The sequence below is a fragment of the Rhinoraja longicauda genome, chromosome 43, assembly GCF_053455715.1.
Source record: "Rhinoraja longicauda isolate Sanriku21f chromosome 43, sRhiLon1.1, whole genome shotgun sequence".
NCBI lineage: Eukaryota > Metazoa > Chordata > Chondrichthyes > Rajiformes > Arhynchobatidae > Rhinoraja > Rhinoraja longicauda.
In genome coordinates, this window is record NC_135995.1 from 4,401,277 (window position 1) to 4,419,145 (window position 17,869).

Below are 17,869 nucleotides of genomic sequence, written 5' to 3' on the forward strand. Positions count from 1 at the left end.
CCCTAGAAGATTGGTCAGTGCAAAATTAATCTCTGGTGTTCACCAAATGAAAGTCATTATTTTGTGGACAGTTGAGTTTCCAGTAATCACGACAGCTAAACAACTGTGCCAAATTGGATGCGTTTTTATTTTTTCCCCACTATTCTGGAAGAGAAATTTTGCTTTGCCTTTAGGGGTAGCACCTCATGTTAACATATCTTGTAAACTTTGCGGTCCTTTTTCCGATATGTGAAAATCCATTTTTAATAGTGCTGCATACAAGAGGGGTTCCAAATATCTGTGTGGGCTCAGAGAAGAGTGACAGTACAATGAATAACTCTGAGGCAATGGTATGGCCTTTTAAGACCACTTTTCCGATCAAATTCTTAAAGTCTCATTTCTTGCCAGTAGTTGGGTTGGGGAGGTAATGATTTGGTGCAGAAATCTGCACCCGTGCTCACAAGTCAATGGTGTCCATCTTGGAGCGATTAGTCTGGGTTTTTTTCGCCCTTCTAAGTCCATAATGTTCCTCAATCCACTTTAAAGCAGCACAGTACGAGACTGCAATCTAAACAACCGCAGGAATAGAGCCAACACAAGCAAATCAAGTGTCGGAAGGAAGCACACGGTACCTGCATGCTTCCTGGGTACCCAACGGTCACAGATGTACTCAAATGCTCACAGACTGGTCTTCCATAGGATTTTACTAATCCTGCGCATCTAATGCTTTTTTAATACGAGAGATTTATTTCCTTTTCCCCAACAATGACAAACTTGTCGCACCTTTGATGTCTGCTTGTAATATCTGAGGGACACCTTTGATGTCATCTAACCGATGGGTGGAAAAGTGCATGTCACCTCAATGTTCAGTCAGTTTAACCGCATGCCTGGAGTTTGATGCCTTGATTGGCTTCCCTGGTAGGGCAGTAAAGTACTCAGTCAAATAGACAACAGCCAGTTCCAGACTTGGCGTGCTTTAACTTGCCGGATACGACAGAACTTCATTCATCCCTGGGGGGAAATTGGTCTGCCAACAGTCAGAACACAACAAGGTACACGAAAACTTGAAATCAGAATTAGATCAAACGTGGTGGGGGGGGGGGGGGGAAGAAAAAGACAAGAGCGACTATTGGCTGGCTACCTTGTGCTTAGTGCCTTCATCAGAACAAACAAACGTATGCATATCCCCTGGGCAGAGGATTCTAAAACTAGAGTGCCCCCCACACACCGGGTTACCCCTTTGTTCTCCCACTGTCCCTCACGGCGGTCCCCCCACGCCGGGCGTGTCCCCCCCCCACCACACTCATCGACCGTTGATCGCAGGTTGTTTACGAGGCTGTCGCCAAGGCTCCTGATGCCAGCTGAGGTGGGAAAGTGATTAGCTTGGCTCCTTCTTAACATGTTGTGGCTAAATGTATCTCTGGATCTACATGGGGAACTGGATTGACCCCTGATTTACCTCAGCTCACTTAGCAACAGAAGTCACGGGTTTTGCTACATTAGAGATATTTCCCAAATAGAAACTTTTCGCTGCTCCAAGATTATTTGGCAAAAGACAATGGGGGTTTTGAAATTTCCAATATTTCTCTCCCAGGGTGCATGAGATTTAATCATCCATAACTTTGCCACTATCTTTATGCGTTATGCTGCTGAAAGGTGGGCCTACATACTAGCCTCCCCTTGCTGACAACAGAATTCTGGGCACTTTTATGGATGGGATTAACGTAGAATCGGTAGGCTACAGAATCAAATTTACCAATCGATGTGGAAATCAAAGATGGACACAAAAAGCTGGAGTAACTCAGCAGGCCAGGCAGCATCTCGAAAGAAGGAATGGGTGACGTTTCGGGTTTCGACGTCTCACCCATTCCTTCTCTCCAGAGATGCTGCCTGTCCCGCTGAGTTACTCCAGCTTTTTGAATCCATCTTCAGTTTAAACCAGCCTCTGCAGTTCTGTGGATATCAAGCTTTTGGCTCTCAAATGAAAAATTTAACCTTTGACAACTAGCTGTGTTAAAGTTCAATCTGCAGTTCTAAAACTCTTTCAGCTGCAAAACCTCTAACATCCAGTGACCAGGGGCTTGTTCTTTTCCATTACTCACGTTTAAGTAGCCAGTGTGCACCAGTCTGTGAGCATCTTGTCATAAGTGCACAGTTGAAAGTGCTGAGCGTTCTGCTCCTGAATGAACTGGGATGGTGGCAGTACATTGGTCTTGAGTTCAGCTGTAATTTTGCAGTGCTGTCCCTGCAAGTGAACTGAGTGAGGACAGCAACCCTGCAGCCTGGCACCCTGTCAATTTGTGGACTGTTAACCTCCTGAGCCATGGTGGACCTCTCCCTCAGAGTTGTTTTTCTTGCATTTTCACACTTGAGTGGTAAACAATTGAATAAGTGGCGTGAGGAATTATATATATTTTTTGTGGAACGAAACGTTACTTTGCGAAAAGTCTGGTGAAATGTGTTGATCCTGTTTGTGTCCATGTTGCCTACGTGACAGCCATCCTCTGAGCGATCTGCGATCTGTGTTCAAACGAAGAGTCTTTCTATGCACACGTTCTTTCAAAAAACATAGGTTGGCTCTCTTGCACCACAGCTCCCTTCATGAAGTGGCAACAGAAGTTTCTGGTAGGTCCGATCACAACATCTACGACAAAAAGCAGTATGTGATTTTCTTCAAATATTAATCTAAAAAAAAATCTTAATTCTTTAAAAAGCAGTTCAAGGACTCGTTTTTATGTACATACAATGATAGAACATAGATTCTAACTGCATTTCGTTGAAAAGTAGTGTAACTTATTTTGTACATGAACACACTTCAGTTTCTGTCATGAGATCTGGTTTTTTTTTGTGAGGATGTTTGTGATCAAACATTTAATTACAGGTGTACCACTCAAAGGTTGGTGATAACTCTCCTCTCTCTCCTCTCTCTCTCCTCTCTCTCTCTCCCTCCCTCTCTCCCTCCCCTCTTCCCCCCCCCCTCTCTCTCTCTCTCTCTCTCTCTCTTTCTCTCTCTTCTCTCTCTCCTCTCTCTCTTCTCTCTCTGTCTGTGTCTGTCTGTCTGTCACTCTGTCTCTCTCTCTGTCTCTGCCTCTCTCTCTTACTCTCTCTCTCTCTCTCTCTCTGTCTCTCTCATGAAATATCCTCTGTCTCTGACAAAGATTCATCTTTCTGGAAATAGAACAAGGTAAACCTTTAAGCTTGTTGAGTGGACTTGCTAGACTAAAGTAGTGGCCAGAGAAGACACATTGAGATTAGCCCCTGTTCACGGAGCACGAGTTCTGTTCTCGTTTTAAAAAACAAGTTCTGAACTGTGGCCTCAGTCAACTTAGAGACATAGAAAATAGGTGCAGGAGTAGGCCATTCAGCCCCCACGAGACAGCATGGCTGACCATCCAAAATCAGTACCCTGTTCCTGCTTTCTGTTGATTCCGTTAGCCCTAAGAGCTAAATCGGAGTCTCTTGAAAACATCCAGTGAATTGGCTTCCACTGCCTTCTGTGGCAGAGAATTCCACAGATTCACAACTGCGTGATAACGTTTTTCCTCATCTCAGTCCTAAAAGGCCGATCCCTTATTCTTAAACTGTGACCTCCTGGTTCTGAACTCCCCCAACATGTGGAACATTTTCCCTGCATCTAGCCTGTCCAATCCCTTAACAATTTTATATGTTTGTATAAGATCCCATCTCATCCTTGGAAGTTCTAGTGAACACAAGCCCAATCGACCCATTCTTTCATCATATGTCAATCCTGCCATCCCGGGGATTAACCTGGTGAATCTCAATAGCAACAATGTACTTCTAAAATTAGGAGACCAAAACTGCACACAGTACTCCAGGTGCGGTCTCACCAGGGCCCTGTACAACTGCAGAAGGATGTCCTTGCTCTGAAACTCAAAAACTTAAAGAAAGTTGCTTTAAACTAAAGGCAAGAATTCTTGGAATGGCTAACCTTTTAACCATTTAACCTTTCTTAAAGGAAAAACTCACAACTGTAACATACTGAAGAGTGAAGCTGAAATATCCTGTGTCTTTACCTCCATTTTATTGTTTGCTTTAGCAGCTGGCCTCCATTCTCCATCTGGGTTAGATTTTACCGATTAACACAGAGTGATCTTACCTGGTCCTTGCCTTAATTTTCTCTTTTTTAAAGCCCCTGGTGATTCGTAAGTGAGCATCTCAACAACTCTCACAACTCCCTCAAATATGTTGCTTGCAGACCCTTGGTCGGAATAGAAAATAGGTGCAGGAGGAGGCCATTCGGCCCTTCGAGCCAGCGCCGCCATTCAATATGACCATGGCTGATCATTCACAATCCGAAACCCATGCCTGCCTTCGCCCCATATCCCTAGATTCTGTTAGCCCCGAAGAGCTAAATCTAACTCTCTCTAGAAACATTGGTGTGTATTAGCTTCCTCTGTTGGTAAATGGACTGGAGTTTTGACTACCATGTTCTTGTGGGATTGGATACCTGGGTTGTTCCTGAAAATATGTTTTGAGGTATTGCGAGGTCTGGCTGATGCTGGATTTAGAAACGTAGCAACATGGAAAATAGGTGCACGAGGAGACCATGCGGTCCTTCGAGCCATTCATTCATTGTGATCATGGCTGATCGTCCACAATCAGTAACCCGTGCCTGCCTTCTCCCCATATCCCTTGATTCCACTAGCCCCTAGAGCTCTATCTCACTCTTTTTTAAATTCATCCTGTGAATTGGCCTCCACTGCCCTCTGTGGCAGAGAATTACACAAATTCACAACTCTCTGGGTGAAAAAGTTTTTTCTCACCTCAGTTTTAAATGGCCTCCCCTTTATTTTTAGACTGTGGCCCCTGGATCTGAATTCCCCCAACATTGGGAACATTTTTCCTGCATCTAGCTTGTTCAGTCCTTTTAAAATTTTGTATGTTATATTCCATCGTGTGTGTCCCTTTGAATCAATTGCTAGCTGTATCTATTTTTTTGACCATTATGACACTGGTTTCAGAACACACGTCAAAAACCAAATACACCCCCAAAAACTTAATCTCCCAAAAAACATTTGACTATTTCAGAAAACTGCTCGTAATTATTAATATGGCGGCACGGTGGCATAGCGATATAGTTGCTGCCTTACAGCTTTGGAGACCCGGATTCAATCCCGACTATGGGGTGCTGTCCATATGGAGTTTGTACGTTCACCCCTTAACCGCATGGGTTTTCTTCCAGATCTTCGATTTCCTTCCACACTCCAAAGAAGTACGACCATGTAGGTTAATTGGCTTTGTGTTTGTGTAAATTATCCCTAGTGTGTGTAGGATAGTGTTAGTGTGGGGGGATCGCTGGTCGGTGCGGACTCGGTGGGCCGAAGGGCCTGTTTCCGTGCTGTGTCACTAAACTAAACTATTGCTCAAAGCCAATTTTGTTTTTTAAATTGGAGAGGTGAAATACACTTTGTGGCAGTAGTGACACTTTTGAGATGCTCTCTGAGATGGATGTCATTGGCTTGAACGTCCATGGTTATTTTCAATTGCCCAACTTCAGAGTTCCGGGGTCCTGAGTTATGTGGGGGGGGGGCAGAGGCCCCTTCCTCTGCTGCTTTCCATGAACAAATTGGAACGATCCGAGCTGGTTTTTAAGGGCAGATTTAACAACCAATGTCATTTGCCATTCTGTTCACCCTTAAACCAATGTAAATACTATTGGGTAACTAACCCCAGGGCTTGCTGGCACTAAGAATGCCATTTCAATACAAACACATTTTCACAATAAACGACATGAACACCAAATTGCCTTTTTACAGCTCTCTTGTTATATAAATGGGGAGATTCTGAAGAGGACGCAGATTTTTAAATATCTTTGGCCCTGGAATGCACATTTGTTCTGGGGTGAAGCTGCCCCATAACTCTGCTCCCTCTATTATCTCCCCATTTCCTCTGGCCCGGCCCACCCTCCCGGAATGATGACCGTAAGTTGATGCCCGTGCACCAGTTCACCCTTTGCTCTCCCGCACTTCAGGGAACAGCCGCCGGTACCAATGGCTCAACAGGTGTCTTTAAGGCAGAGTAGGTCCTTGCAGCAGGAAACACAGAAACATAGAAAATAGGTGCAGGAGTAGGCCATTCGCCCTTCGAGCCTGCACCAGCATTCAATATAATCATGGCTTATCGTTCAAAATCAGTACCCCGTTCCTGCTTTCTCCCCATGTCCCTTGATTCTGTTAGCCCCAAGAGCTATATCCATCTCTCTCTCTTGAAAACATCCAGTGAATTGGCCTCCACTGCCTTCAGAGAATTCCACAGATTCACAACTCTGGGTGAAAAGGTTTTTCCTCATCTCAGTCCGAAATAGCCTCCCCTTATTCTTAAACTGTGGTCCTGGTTCTGAGCTCCCCTAACATGGGGAGCATTTTTCGTGCGTCTTGCCTGTCCAATCCCTTAAGAATTTTACATGAAGGAACTATGTACCTGCACTCCTCGATCCCTCTGATTGACAACACTCCCTATCTACCTGTGACGCCACTTTCAGGGAACTATGTACCTGCACTCCTAGAGCCCTCTGCTCTACAACACTTCCCCCAACATGGGGAACATTTTTCCTGTGTCTACCCTGTCCAATCCCTTAAGAATTTTTAATGTTTCTCTTGAAAACATCCAGTGAATTGGCCTTCGCTGGCTTCTGTGGCAGAGAACTCCACAGATTCACAACTCTCAGGGTGAAAGACACCAACACACACACACACACACACGCAAACCTTGGGAATATGTAGCGAATGGCCTACCTGCCGTGGTTTTGCTGGGAATTTTTAAGTTTTGGGCTTGTCGTGAAGGTGAGGCCTGTCTGTGTTGCTGGTTGTGTGGTCTGAGCTGTGCGTACGAATTATCTGTTCTGTTAAATGAAAGATTTATCAAGTGGCGGAGAATGTTTTTTAAAAGTCAAAACCTGTCTCTCTCAGTTCCACAGTTAACACTCTGCAGCAAGATGATAAAGTAGACGCACAGAAAAAAAGCTGGTGGGCTCATTGTTACCACCCAAAAACGCAGGAGTTAAAACAAACGGGTCCCCTCAGCTTCACGGAAACCAACTTGCATAGGAATTACACTCAAAACAATCTGCTCTCCTGTTTCTTCGTTGTCCTTTGGACTCAGGTGCACATCTTCTCACAAAATGAAGCTGGAGCTAGGGGATCTTTATCCCCTGCAATAACCAAAAGGTTGGAAAATGCTCGAGGTGGTGTCAATGAATGCTCCTGTTCAGAAATGTCTTTCCATATCCAGGATACCTGCCGCTCCGTTTCACATCCAGTAGGGGGGGAAAGGCAACCCTGTGACAGGGTATAAAAGTTGTACTGAATGTAACGATGCCGACAAGTGCGTTCAAGATTATGCCAGTACCATGGGAGAGGTTGGATTTTAAACAAAATGTTTTTGCCGGCAAAGTCTCTCCTGCCCAGACATGCAACTGCTTCTCAGTCATAACTCAGCTGGCTGGGTGTAAAGTTCAAATCTGGAGGTGAACTCAGTTTTTAGGTCCACCTCAGCCATTTCAAAGTCCAAAAACATGCAAGGAAATGACTGTCGGACACCTCCGCTGCTTCGGGGAATGGTTAAAAGTGCGTCCGGCCTGGTACCGTCCTTTGTGTCTCTCTGAGGGGAACAGTGGTGGTTCGGCATTTGCTGGGAAAGCCCTGCGGTATTTGGAGCTCTTCCGCCCAGGAGGCTTGCCATCTGCTCGCGGGACAGGCACGTTCTGGACTGGTGGCCCTCGCTATGGGAGCGGGCCACCTTGTGTTGATGCTACAGAAGGTTGTTGACAGGTGCTCGCTCTCTCAGGGTATCGGGCTGTGTGTGTGATGGCCCAAGGTTGTGCCCGGCATCTGTGTGTGCCTCGGCCTTGCTTCATGCTGTGTCTCTGTCGTGTCGTGCAGAACCCATAAGGATCTGATGATTTCTGAAAGTTCATACAGGCAGCCTGAGATTCAATTTAAATTCTGCCCCCCCCCATAAAAAAACTGGTCGGCACCTCAATAGGGGTGGCACAGTGACGCAGCGGTAGAGTTGCTGCCTTACAGCGCTTGCAGCCAGAGACCCGAGTTCCATCCCCACTATGGAGTTTGTACCTTCTCCCCGTCACCTGCGTGGGTTTTCTCCCATACTCCAAACACATACAGATTTATAGGTAAATGTAAAATTGTCCCTACTGTGTGTAGGATAGTGTTAACATCGTTGGTTTCCTCCCACACTCCAAAGACGTACGGGTATGTAGGCTAATTGGCTTGGTAAATGTAAACAAAAATGTCTCTTGTGTGTGTGTGTAGGATAGTGTTAATATGCAGGGATCACTGGTTGGTGCGGACCTGTTTCCGCATTGTATCCCTAAACTACACTACACTTTGGTCAGAAAGTAAACTGCCAGCCGTGGATGTTTGGCTGTGTAACCCCACCTCCTGCCTTTAGCATGAGTCCTGTCCTTTCCAATAGCAAGCCTTTGGGCATTCTGAGCACTGGTGGCTGTGGGAACAGTAGATAGACCCAGTGAAATCACTGAACTGCCTTTATTTCCTTGTGGGTCTCTGTAAATGTAACCATTCCATGTCTCTGTGACCTTTTCAATCACTGTGTGCTGGTTGACCGTACTTCATTGACACGCACTCCAAGAAAAATCAGGCAATATTTCCCACCAATTTTTACCAATAAACGTGGGGAAATTTTCTTGTTCATTGTTCCAAGATTCCACTCTATCTTGAGAGAGAGGGGAGGGGGAGAAAATGTCCAAGGTGCTCAAACTGATTTGACAGCCGCCTGTTACTGATGGTGTCTTGTGTGTCCGGCCCTGGTGGGAAGCTCACCAAGTTAACGCTTGGAGTGCCACGTTGGGTGTGTGTGGTTACGTTTTGTCACGACCAAGGGGAGTCTTTTTTTTTTGTGGGGGGGGGGTGTTTAAAATGGCCGCCTATGCTCCTCTGACCTATGACCCGCTGAGTTACTCCAGCATTGTGTGTCTGACTATCTTCTAATTTTTGTGTTCAGAAGGGTGGCCGTAACAATGTTGGCTCTGCCAGCTGCCCGTGAATGGGCGGAAGGGTCAGAACGGTCCTCTTTGCAAAGGCTGCCGCCTCTCCCTCCCAACTTTAACCCATATTGTTATTGCTGTCAAATCTGCTGTGAAAATGAAGAGCTCCCTAGATGCTGAAGAGTAAATTTGATGTGAGGAATGTCGGTAATTGCTGGATCCACTGCCTGTATGGGGAGGGCTTCAGCGATGTGATTTTGCGAGTTGCTGCTTCCACAGGTGTCCGTCCATGAAGGGAAAGTGATGTAAAGACAATTGATGGTGCCCAGCGTATGTAAATTCCTTCAATCCACCTGCATTTTTTTTACTACATGGTATAAACTGATTTGCTCGCCCTTTGCTCAGTGTTTTTAAAAAAAGGGAGAAGTGGGAGTGTTATAAGCTGGCTAAAAAGAGAGTTAACTGCCCTCATGTCAGAGATTTCAGGTGTAAAGTCAGTAACAGTGCCAACCCCGATCTGTTTAAGTAGCACCCTCAGCTTGAGTTCAGTCCGCAGAAGCAAAAGATCACGGGACCATTTGAAACAGGCTTTCCAGTTTTAAATTCCTAGGTCCACAATGAAGGTGCGTGCGGTGGTGTGGTCTTTGCCCGTTTCCTCATCCCAAAGGTTTAGTAACGGTTGCATGGGAAGTGAAGTGTGATTAGGGGTAAACGCCTCCCGGCGTGTTGTTTCCACCACGTCTCTTTGCCCTCCTGGCAAACTCGTGTTTGGGACGTGCCCTGCACCCACGGCTTTGTGCAGAGAATAGATTCACTTTCCAGGCGCTTCCAACCGTTTTGATTTTTTTTTACTGCACAAATTCAAGGCCATGCCAGTCCGTTTGTGCTTCCAATTCCTGCGGCCTTGCGCGCTCGTGTCTTAATGCTTCCTTGGGTGGTACTGTAAGGCAGCGGTAAAGTTGCTGCCTTACAGCGCATGCAGCGCCGGAGACCCGACTACGGGCGCTGTCGGTACCGAGTTTGCACGCTCTCCCCGTGACCCGAGTGGGTTTCCTCCCAGATCATCGGTTTCCTCCCACACTCCAAAGACGAGCAGGTTCGTAGGTTAATTGGCTTGGTAAATGTAACAAAAATTGTCCCTAGTGTGTGTAGGATAGTGTTAGTGTGTGGGGATCGCTGGTCGGCGCGGACCCGGTGGGCCGATAGGGCCTGTTTCCACGCTGTATCTCTAAACTACACTAAACTGAAGGAAATCATGGAGGTAAGCAACACCTAAACCCACTTGTATAAAAGCCCACTAATGGCAGTCGGAGCCGTGATGGTTCTGACCGGCTCTGTAAATCGATCCATCAACGGATGGGGGGGGGAGAGAAGGGATCTCTTGACCGATGTGATCTAAATGGATATGCTAGTTTGCCTCTAAACTCTCAACGTCCTCCAACTGTGGTCGGGTACAAATATTGTACTTGGCATTCGGGCTGTAACCAGGGCAATCTGAAGACTTGTCCAAAAACAAATCATCTGCAGTCCAACAGACACAAGTTGCCTTGTTCACGCACTCTGAGTCGTAAAATGGCGATTTGCTCTTGGCTTGTTAGTCTGTCTAAACTTGGAGATGCCCAGATGGCAGTGGTACATTCACATGGCATCAATTGCTTCCTGCTGTCCTCCATCACTTTGTATTTTCACAAAGTAATCGAACGCTGACAGAAACGGGAGAGATGATATTTTTGTTCCTGACTCCCACCTTTATCACTCCGTTGAAAACCAAACTGATTGTGCCACCTCTTTTTAACAAACCAAGAGATAAACCCCGGCTTCCACTTGCCCGAGTGAAAAGGTTCAGTTCTGCCACCGTAACTGGAACCTGGTGCTAAATAGCAGGTTGGTTGTAGGTCTTCAAAAGAGCAATGCGAGCATTTAGTGTGGGCAACAGCCAGGTCTGCTCATTGCATGAATATCTTGACTTCGTCGGGAGGGGAGGGGGGGTGTTCTGGGCAAAGCCCCGTCGACAGGATGGAGTTATCAGGAACCCGGTGCTTGGAAAGTGTTTGGGGGCAGGGCCGTGATTGAGTTGATTGCGAGATGCAGCGCGGAAACGGGGCCCTTCAGACCATCGATCACCTGTTCACACTATGAAGAAGGGTGTGGACCCGAAACGTCACCCGTTCCTCCTCTCCAGAGATGCTGCCCATCCCGCTGAGTTGCTCCAGCATTTTGTGTCTACTCGTCCAATTTCTTTTGCATCCGCTCCAGGGCGAGTGGGAGGGGGAGGAAACCCAGCCAGGGAGAGCGTGCAAACTCCGTGCGGGCAGCGCCCGAGGTCGGGGTCGAATCTGGCTCTCCACTGAAAGAGATCGTGTGCGCTTCAATTTTCGCCCCTTGCAGATAGCCCAATAATTTGCCCCTTGCCCCACCACGACAGCAAATTCAACTGCAACCCAATTCGTGGGTGGCACGGCAGCGCAGCGGCAGGTTTCCGGTCTTGCAGCTCCGGAAACCTGGGTTCCATCCCGACCACGGGCGCTGTCTGCGCGGAGTTTGTTTGTACGTTCTCCCCGTGACCCGCATGGGTTTTCTCCGGTTTCCCTCGCACTCCAAAGACAGACAGGTTTATAGGTTAATTGGCTTGGTGTATGTGTAAAAATCATCCCTTGTGTGTGTCGGATAGTGTTCATCATTGGTCGGCACGGACTCGGTGGGCTGAAGGGCCTGTTTCCGTGCCGTATCTCTAAACTAAATTAAGGGAGTGTGTGAACGGGGGATCGCTGGTCGGCGTGGGCCGAAAGGCCTGTTTCCGTGCTGTATCTCTAAACAAAATCGAACTAGTGTGTGAACGGGTGATCGCTGGTCTGTGTGGGCTTGGCGGGCTGAAGGGCTTGTTTCTCTAAACAGCCCTCGTGTGTGTGTGTGTGCGTGTTCCTGATGGCAGCATCCTCTCGGCAAGTGTTGAAGTGAGTGGGGGGGGGGGGTTGGGACACGGCGTGCACAGCGGGAACACTAACACGTGTCCTCCGCTGTTTTCTCTCCCCCACTGCAGACATCAGGCTGCGGGTGAGGGCGGTGTTTTGCGACCAGCACTCGGTGCTGCGAGGCAACGTGGCCTCAGCCAAGGCGGAGCCCCTGGACCGCTGCTTCGACCTGTTTGGGCAGGCCAACACCATCTTGAAATCCCGCGACCTGGGATCCATTATCTGTGACATTAAGTTCTCCGAGCTGTCGTACCTCGACGCCTTCTGGAACGACTACATCAACGGCTCGCTGCTGGAGGCCCTCAAAGGCGTCTTCATCACCGACTCACTGAAACAAGCCGTCGGACAAGAGGTAATTCAGCTTCTGGTCAACGTGGACGAAGATGATTATGAAGAGGGCAGGCAGATCCTGCTTCAGAATATTTCTCCATAAAGGGGGGGGGGTGAGGGGGGCTGCTTCTGCTGCCAGGGTGACGACGATGTTAGATTTCTAAGCTAATTAACTTTATATGAGGTAAAAATAAAGAGAATAATTAGCCCTTTATTCCACATTCTGTTTCATTCGGTCCTGTGCTGGGCACTACCGTAGGCATTTCAGTCAGCGGTAAAATTCCTTTTCCGAGTGTAAAATGACATCTTGTGCGATCAGGACAGCAAAACGTCACCCATTCCTTCTCTCCAGAGATGCTGCCAGACCCGCTGAGTTACTCCAGCACTTTGTACCTGTCCACGTTCTCCAGAGATACTGCCTGACCCGCTGAGTTACTCCAGCACTTTGTGTCCACCTTTGATTTAAACCAGCATCTCCAGTTCTTTCCTACAGAGGAAAACAACTGCCCAGTTTGTGGTCTTTTCGTCTAATTAACCTTTTTCTTGTGGGGGGGGGGGGGGGGAGAGGTGGCAGGTGCTTGTCTTGGGCTGACTCGAGGTTGGCCAATTCTAGGCCATTTAAAAGCCGTTTAGGTTGCAGCCCAGTGTAGATTTTTGCACCATTCTGGCAATTGTTCCTTACAAAATGAAGGTAGACACCAAATGCCGGAGTAACTCAACGGGACAGGCAGCATCTCTGGAGAGAAGGAATGGGTGACATTTCAGGTCAAGGCCCTTCAGAAGAGTCTCGGCCTGAAATGTCACCGATTCCTTCACTCCAGAGATGCTGCCTTGCTCCAGCAGTTTGTGTCCACCTTCGATTTAAACCAGCATCTGCAGTTCTTTCCCACACATCCTTGCAAATTGACTTTGGCGGCCTGCAGCCTAATTGACCACAACCTGCACCTTTCCAATCGCAGCTGGAGTTGGGAGCAGGAGGATGAGGGGGAGGTGGTGAGAGGTTTTTTGCAGGTAATGTCGAGAAACAAACCTCAGAGGGAGAGGGGGAGGGAGAGTTAATGTGGTTAACGCTGGTGTAGTTAACGCTGATGTGGTATTTGGCATAATTCCAAGCTATGTGCTTGAATTTTAGTGTTTTGTTTTGTGTTAGGCATGCCTCAATTTGTCAAGTCTACAATTTCTGGTTTAAAATCGGAAATCCAAAGGCCAGCCTCATTATTGTCAAATACATTTCTAACCCACTGCTTTTCCACATGTTTGACATTTCTGTTCCATTTACGGTAGGTGGAACCATTATTTCCCCTTGTTTCTTTCTGCCCCTTCTGTTTATCTCTTCCCCTTTAATCCAGCTCTCTACCTCTATCTCTCCTGTTTCTCCCTCTTCCTCTCTCTCTCTCTCTCTCTCTCTCTCTCTCTCTCTCTCTCTCTCTCTCTCTCTCTCTCTCTCTCCCCCTCCCGCCCCCCCCTTTCTCTCTCTCTCTCTCTCTCTCTCTCTCTCTCTCCCTCCAGTTCAACAGTTGGACAGGTACATGGATAGGACAGGTTTGGATATGGACAAAACACAGGCAGATTGGACTAATGTAGATGGGACATGTTGGCCGGTGTGGGCAAGTTGGGCCGAAGGGCCTGTTTCCACACTATCAATCTATGACTATATGACATGTCCCATCTACCTGCGTTTGGTCCATATCCCTCCAAACCTGTCTAACTGTTTCTTAAACGATGGGATAGTCCCAGCCTCAACTACCTCCTCTGGCAGCTCGTTCCATACACCCACCACTCTCTGTGAAAAAGTTACCCCTCAGATCCCTATTAAATCTTTCACCTTGAACCTATGTCCTCTGGTCCTCGATTCCCCTACTCTGGGCAAGAGACTCTGTGCATCTACCTGATCTATTCGTCTCATGATTTTGTACACCTCTATAAGATCACCCCTCATCCTCCTGCGTGCCCAGCCTTGAATGGACCATGGAGTGAGAATCTGTAAATGTTCTGCATGCTTGGGCCAAAGTCTCGCTGGGCACCTTCCACGCAAGGGAGACAGTGGCTTTGAGTGGAGGCCCTCAAAGGCGTCTTTTTTGCCTGGTGCTCTAATTGCTTTTTTGCCTGGTGCCTGTCCAAAGGATTCATCCGAAGACAGACAAAACCCTGGTGCTGTCTGCCCACGCTGGTACTCCAGCCTTTGTGCCTATCTTCGGTTGAAACCAACATCTGTAGTTCCTTAGCGGGTCAGGCAGCATCTCCGGAGAGAAGGTTTCAGGTCGAGACCCTTCTTCAGACACATCAGTTTGAAGAAGTGTCTCGACCCAAAACGTCACCCATTCCTTCTCTCCAGAGGTGCTGCCTGTCCCGCTGAGTTACTCCAGCTGTTTTGTGTGTCTTGATGTGTTGCTGCTGAGTGGACAGATTGGGAGAGATGGGCCGCCCGCCGCCTTCTGCTCAGCTTCCTGGGGGGAGGTGGGTTTTCCCATTTGGGCGGGAGAACTGAATGGGTGTGAAGGGATATTAATGTCCCCCCCTGTCCTCTTGGAGCTACACCCCCCCTCCCCCCCAGCTGGGTTACTCCAGCATTTTGTGTCTACCTTCAATAGGATCATGGCTGATCATCCACAATCAGTGCCCCGTTCCTGCTTTCTCCCCATATCCCTTGATTCCGTTAGCCCCAAGAGCTCTATCTAACTCTTGAAAACATCCAGAGAATTGGCCTCCACTGCCTTCTGTGGCAGAGAATTCCACAGATTCACAACTCTCTGGGTGAAAAAGTTTTTCCTCCTCTCAGTCCTAAATGGCCGACCCCTTATTCTTAAACTGTGGCCACGTTGGGGGAGTTCTGGACTCCCCCAACATGGGGAACATTTTCCTACTCCTGAACATTTTTCACGTGAACATACCCCGGAGACATCTGCCCCGGTGGTCTTGCATTAAGGCTCGGAATCACGACAAGCCCGTGTTTCTCGCCCCTTGGGCGGCTTGGAGGAGCTGATACCCACTCACCCCCCCCCCCCCCCCCTTGAGCTTTTGGTCGATGCCTCAAATCCCACGAGGATGGGAAGTCAGGAGAGTTGGCTGCCTCCGTGGAGCATGCCGGCAGTCCAAAGTACCCAGCCCCTTGGGAACGGTTATCAGAAGTCCTCTGTTGGCCGGTCACCAGTTCACAGGTCGCAGGGGAGGAATTAGGTCCTTCGGCCCATCCAGTCCACTCCGCCATTCAATTGTGGTGGATCTATCTCTGCCTCATCCCATTCTCCTGCCTTCTCCCCAATTGATGACAAACAGTAACGAGCCCAGCACCGAACCCTGAGGCACACCACTAGTCACAGGCCGCCAGTCCAAAAAGCACCCTCTGCTTCATCAGGTCATAAGTTCCATCCCGACTACGGGTGCTGTCTGTACGGAGTTTGTACGTTCTCCCCGTGACCTGCGTGGGTATTCTCCGAGATCTTCGGTTTCCTCCCACACTCCAAAGACGCACAGGTTTGTAGGTTAATTGACTTGGTGTATGTGTAAATTGTCCTTAGTGTGTATAGGATAGTGTTAATGTGCGGGGATCGCTGGTCGGCGCGGACTCGGTGGGCCAAAGGGCCTATTTCTGCGTTGAATCTCTAAACTAAACTAAAAAAACGAACAGGAGCAGAATTGGGCCATTCTGCCCATCAAGTCTACTCTGCCATTCAAGCGCGTCTATCTCTGCCTCCTCATATCATTCTCCTGCCTTCTCCCCATAACCCCCTGACACCCGCACTAATCAAGAATTTGTCTGATCTCTGACTTGGCAGTGAGTTCCACAGATTCACCAGCCTCTTGACTAAAGAAATTCCTTCTCACCTCCTTCCTGAAAGAGTGCCCTTTAATTCTGAGGCGATGACCTCTGGACCTAGACTCTCCCAACAGTGGGGAAACATCCTCTCCACATCCACTCTCTCGAAGCCTTTCATTATTCTGTAAGTTTCAATGTGGTCTCGCCTCCCTCAACCTTCTAAACTCCAGCGAGTACAGGCCCAGAGCCGTCAAACGCAGGCCAACTGGACACGAGGCCCAGATGTACTCCATTCCTCTCTGAGTCATAGTCATAGAGTGATACAGTGTGGAAACAGGCCCTTCGGCCCAACTTGCCCACACCGGCCAACATGTCCCAGCTACACTAGTCCAACCTGCCTGTGTTTGGACCATATCCTTCCAAACCTGTCTTATCCATGTACCTGTCTAACTGTTTCTTAAACATTACAATAGTCCCTGCCTCAACTACCTCCTCTGGCAGCTCGTTCCGTACACCCACCACCCTCTGTGTGACAAATTACCCCTTAGATTCCCAGTCAATCGTTTCCCCTTCATCTTAAACCTATGTCCTCTGGTCCTCGATTCCCCTACTCTGGGCAAAAGATTCTGTGCATCTACCCGATCTATTCCTCATGATTTTGCACACCTCTATAAGATCACCCCTCATCCTCCTGCGCTCCAAGGAATAGAGACCCAGCCTACTCAACCTTTCCCTGTAGCTCACACCCTCTAGTCCTGGAAACATCCTTGTAAATTTTCTCCGAACCCTTTCAAGCTTGACAATGTCTTTCCCTTAACACGGTGCCCAGAACTGAACACAAGACTCTAAATGCGGTCTTATGAACGCTTTATACAACTGCAACATGACCTGCCAGCTTCTATACTCAATACTATACTGAGCTGACAGAAATCCTGTTCGGGATCACATGACGTATCCACGTTGGACCTCGTACCTGTTGGTGGAGCTGGTAGGTGCGGAGTTCCCTACCCACCATTCGAAGTTGCCATTGTGGTCCATTAATTACTGCTAGCTAGGTAGGCAGCTACGTCAAGGCCCAACAGCCTAACTACCTTGCAACCAGCTTCTCAATAGCCATGTATCCTAAAAGCATTGTTCCGTTCTAGATCATTAAAATATCGTTGAATTTTTTTTTTGTGTGTAGCCACTGTTCGGTATATGTTTAAAAATATAAATATATGTGGGTGGAATTTAGCCTTTTAGATAAATTTGGCTGACGTTTTTCTAGATTTGTTTGCAACGAAGGCTATGTGCAAATGCACAGGTGTTTGGGGGATTATCTTTTGTAATGCTTGCATTCAATAAAGGTTGTCGAAAAAATCTTGTGTTTTCTTGGCAAAACCAAGGTGTGGGAGGCAAGATTGGTGCATGTGACAATAAATGGGTACCTTAATTGGTACATGTGACAATAAATTGGTACTTAAATGGTACATATGTGACAATAAATTGATCTTGAAGATTTGGACTTTGGATTCCACGCCAACTAACGATGTTGAGAGGTAAGTAAATTGACCTTTAACTGTAAGTACAGGAATGTAGGTGGACTGAGGTCCATAGAAAATAGGTGCAGGAGTAGGCCATTCGGCCCTTCGAGCCAGCGAATTCGGCCCTTCGAGCCATTCAATATGATCATCCCTGAAGAAGAGTCTCGACCCGAAACGTCACCCATTCCTTCTCTCCTGAGATGCTGCCTGACCCACTGAGTTACTCCAGTATTTTGTGTCTACCTTCAATATGATCATAGCTGAACATCCAGAATCTGCCCCATTCCTGCTTTTTCCCCATATTCAAAACATCACTGAAGTC

The 17,869-nt window shown here is 47.7% G+C and overlaps 1 protein-coding gene across 2 annotated transcripts in view; it reads left to right on the forward strand.

Annotated features, from left to right (window-relative positions):
- LOC144612185 (DNA-binding death effector domain-containing protein 2-like) overlaps positions 1-17,433 on the forward strand; it is a 34,249-nt gene extending 16,816 nt beyond the window's left edge. The window contains exons 4-7 of one of the 2 annotated variants that reach the window (XR_013549640.1): positions 2,552-2,604; positions 3,138-3,163; positions 6,909-7,769; positions 12,006-12,126. Coding sequence is in view for 1 of the 2 variants with exons in the window: in XM_078431742.1 (XP_078287868.1) it covers positions 12,006-12,370 (365 nt within the window). In the remaining variant the exon portion in view is untranslated. Of the gene's footprint in view, positions 1-2,551; positions 2,605-3,137; positions 3,164-6,908; positions 7,770-12,005 lie in introns of both variants that reach the window. The other variant, XM_078431742.1, reaches the window with a different exon arrangement.
- Positions 17,434-17,869: the final 436 nt, after the last annotated feature.